Genomic DNA, 1,241 nt, shown 5'->3' with positions numbered 1-1,241 from the left:
GGGGGAGGAGTGGGGGGCCCCCGGGCCCCCCTGGGGGCCCCAGCTGGGGGCCCTCCCCCTTCGCTGGGGCCTCCTCTTGGGGGGCCCCCAGCTGCAGCTGGTGTTGCTGCGCAGCAGGAGAGTTTAGCTGCCCCTGAGAGCAGCGCCAGGCAGCAGGTGCATGCAGCAAACCCTCACAGCTAGCCAGCTAGCTAGCTATCTAGCTGACTATCTAGCTAGCTATCTAGCTGACTATCTAGCTGGCTATCTAGCTGGCTAGCTAGCTGGCTATCTAGCTGGCTAGCTAGCTGGCTAGCTAGCTGGCTAGCTAGCTGGCTAGATAGCTAGCCGGCTGGCCGGGCTGTTGAGTAGCTGGCTAGCTGCTGGCTGGCTAGCTGGCTAGCTGCCAGCTAGCTAGCCGCTAGCTAGCTACCTAGCTAGCTGCTCCGGGCTAAGTGGAAAGAGGCACCAGATCGAGGAAGAGATAAAAAACAAAAAGAAAAGAAAGGAAATAAAAGACAAAAAGATAGAGACAAAAAACTAAAAGATAAAAAGACAAAGAGGTCGAAAATGAAAAAGATAAAAATAAAAAGATAAAAAATAAAAAGATGGAAATGTAAAAAGGAAGAAAGAAAGCAAAGAGACAGCGGAGAGACAGAGACACTGCGGCAGCCAGCAAGAACGGAAGGCCCCAGGGCCCAGTTAGGGTTTAGGCTTTAGGGTTTAGGGTTTAGGGTTTGGGGCACCTCGAGGACAGACGCGTAGGCCCAGCTGGCAGTTACGAAGTGGAGAGCCAAAAAGCCCTTGGGGGCCTTTGCATGCAGCAGCAGCAAAGCCCTCATCTGAGCAGCAGCAGCAGCGCAGCAGCAAGGGTCCACCAGCACCACCCCAAACACTTCCACGCACCTCCCACCTGCTGCTGCTGCTGCTGCTGCAGGTGTTGCTGCTGCTGCTGCTGCTCCCGCTGGTGCTTCTGCTGCTGCTGGTGCGTTTTCTGCTGCTCCTGCTGCTGGTGCTTGTGCCGCTGCCGGTGCGCTTGCTTCTGCTGCAGCAGCAGCAGCAGCAGCAGCAGCAGCAATTGTGCTGGAGACGGAGAGGCAAGCTGCTGCTTTGTTCGAGCCGCTCATTTCCTCGAGGGCCATTCGAATTATAGAAGACAAGGCGCTCGTCACGCCTCCCCGGTAGCTGCACACGCAAACGCTCCAAACCCTAAACCCTAAACCCTAAACCCTAAACCCTAAACTCTAAACCCTAAACCCTAA

General features: G+C 55.6%; 1 protein-coding gene across 1 annotated transcript; it reads right to left on the bottom strand.

Annotated features, from left to right (window-relative positions):
- Window positions 1-695: 695 nt before the first annotated feature.
- On the bottom strand, window positions 696-1,106 carry ETH_00035585 (uncharacterized protein; the record flags this gene model as incomplete). The annotated part of the gene is made up of 1 exon (XM_013379934.1): window positions 696-1,106. The coding sequence occupies one exon, from the start codon at window positions 1,104-1,106 to the stop codon at window positions 696-698; it is 411 nt and encodes a 136-aa protein (XP_013235388.1).
- Between the last annotated feature and the right edge of the window lie 135 nt (window positions 1,107-1,241).

The sequence above is a fragment of the Eimeria tenella genome, genomic scaffold (assembly GCF_000499545.2).
Source record: "Eimeria tenella Houghton genomic scaffold, Eth_scaff4195, whole genome shotgun sequence".
Lineage (NCBI taxonomy): Eukaryota > Apicomplexa > Conoidasida > Eucoccidiorida > Eimeriidae > Eimeria > Eimeria tenella.
The sequence above is the reverse complement of the archived record's forward strand: the minus strand, read 5'-3'. Positions and strand labels throughout refer to the sequence as shown.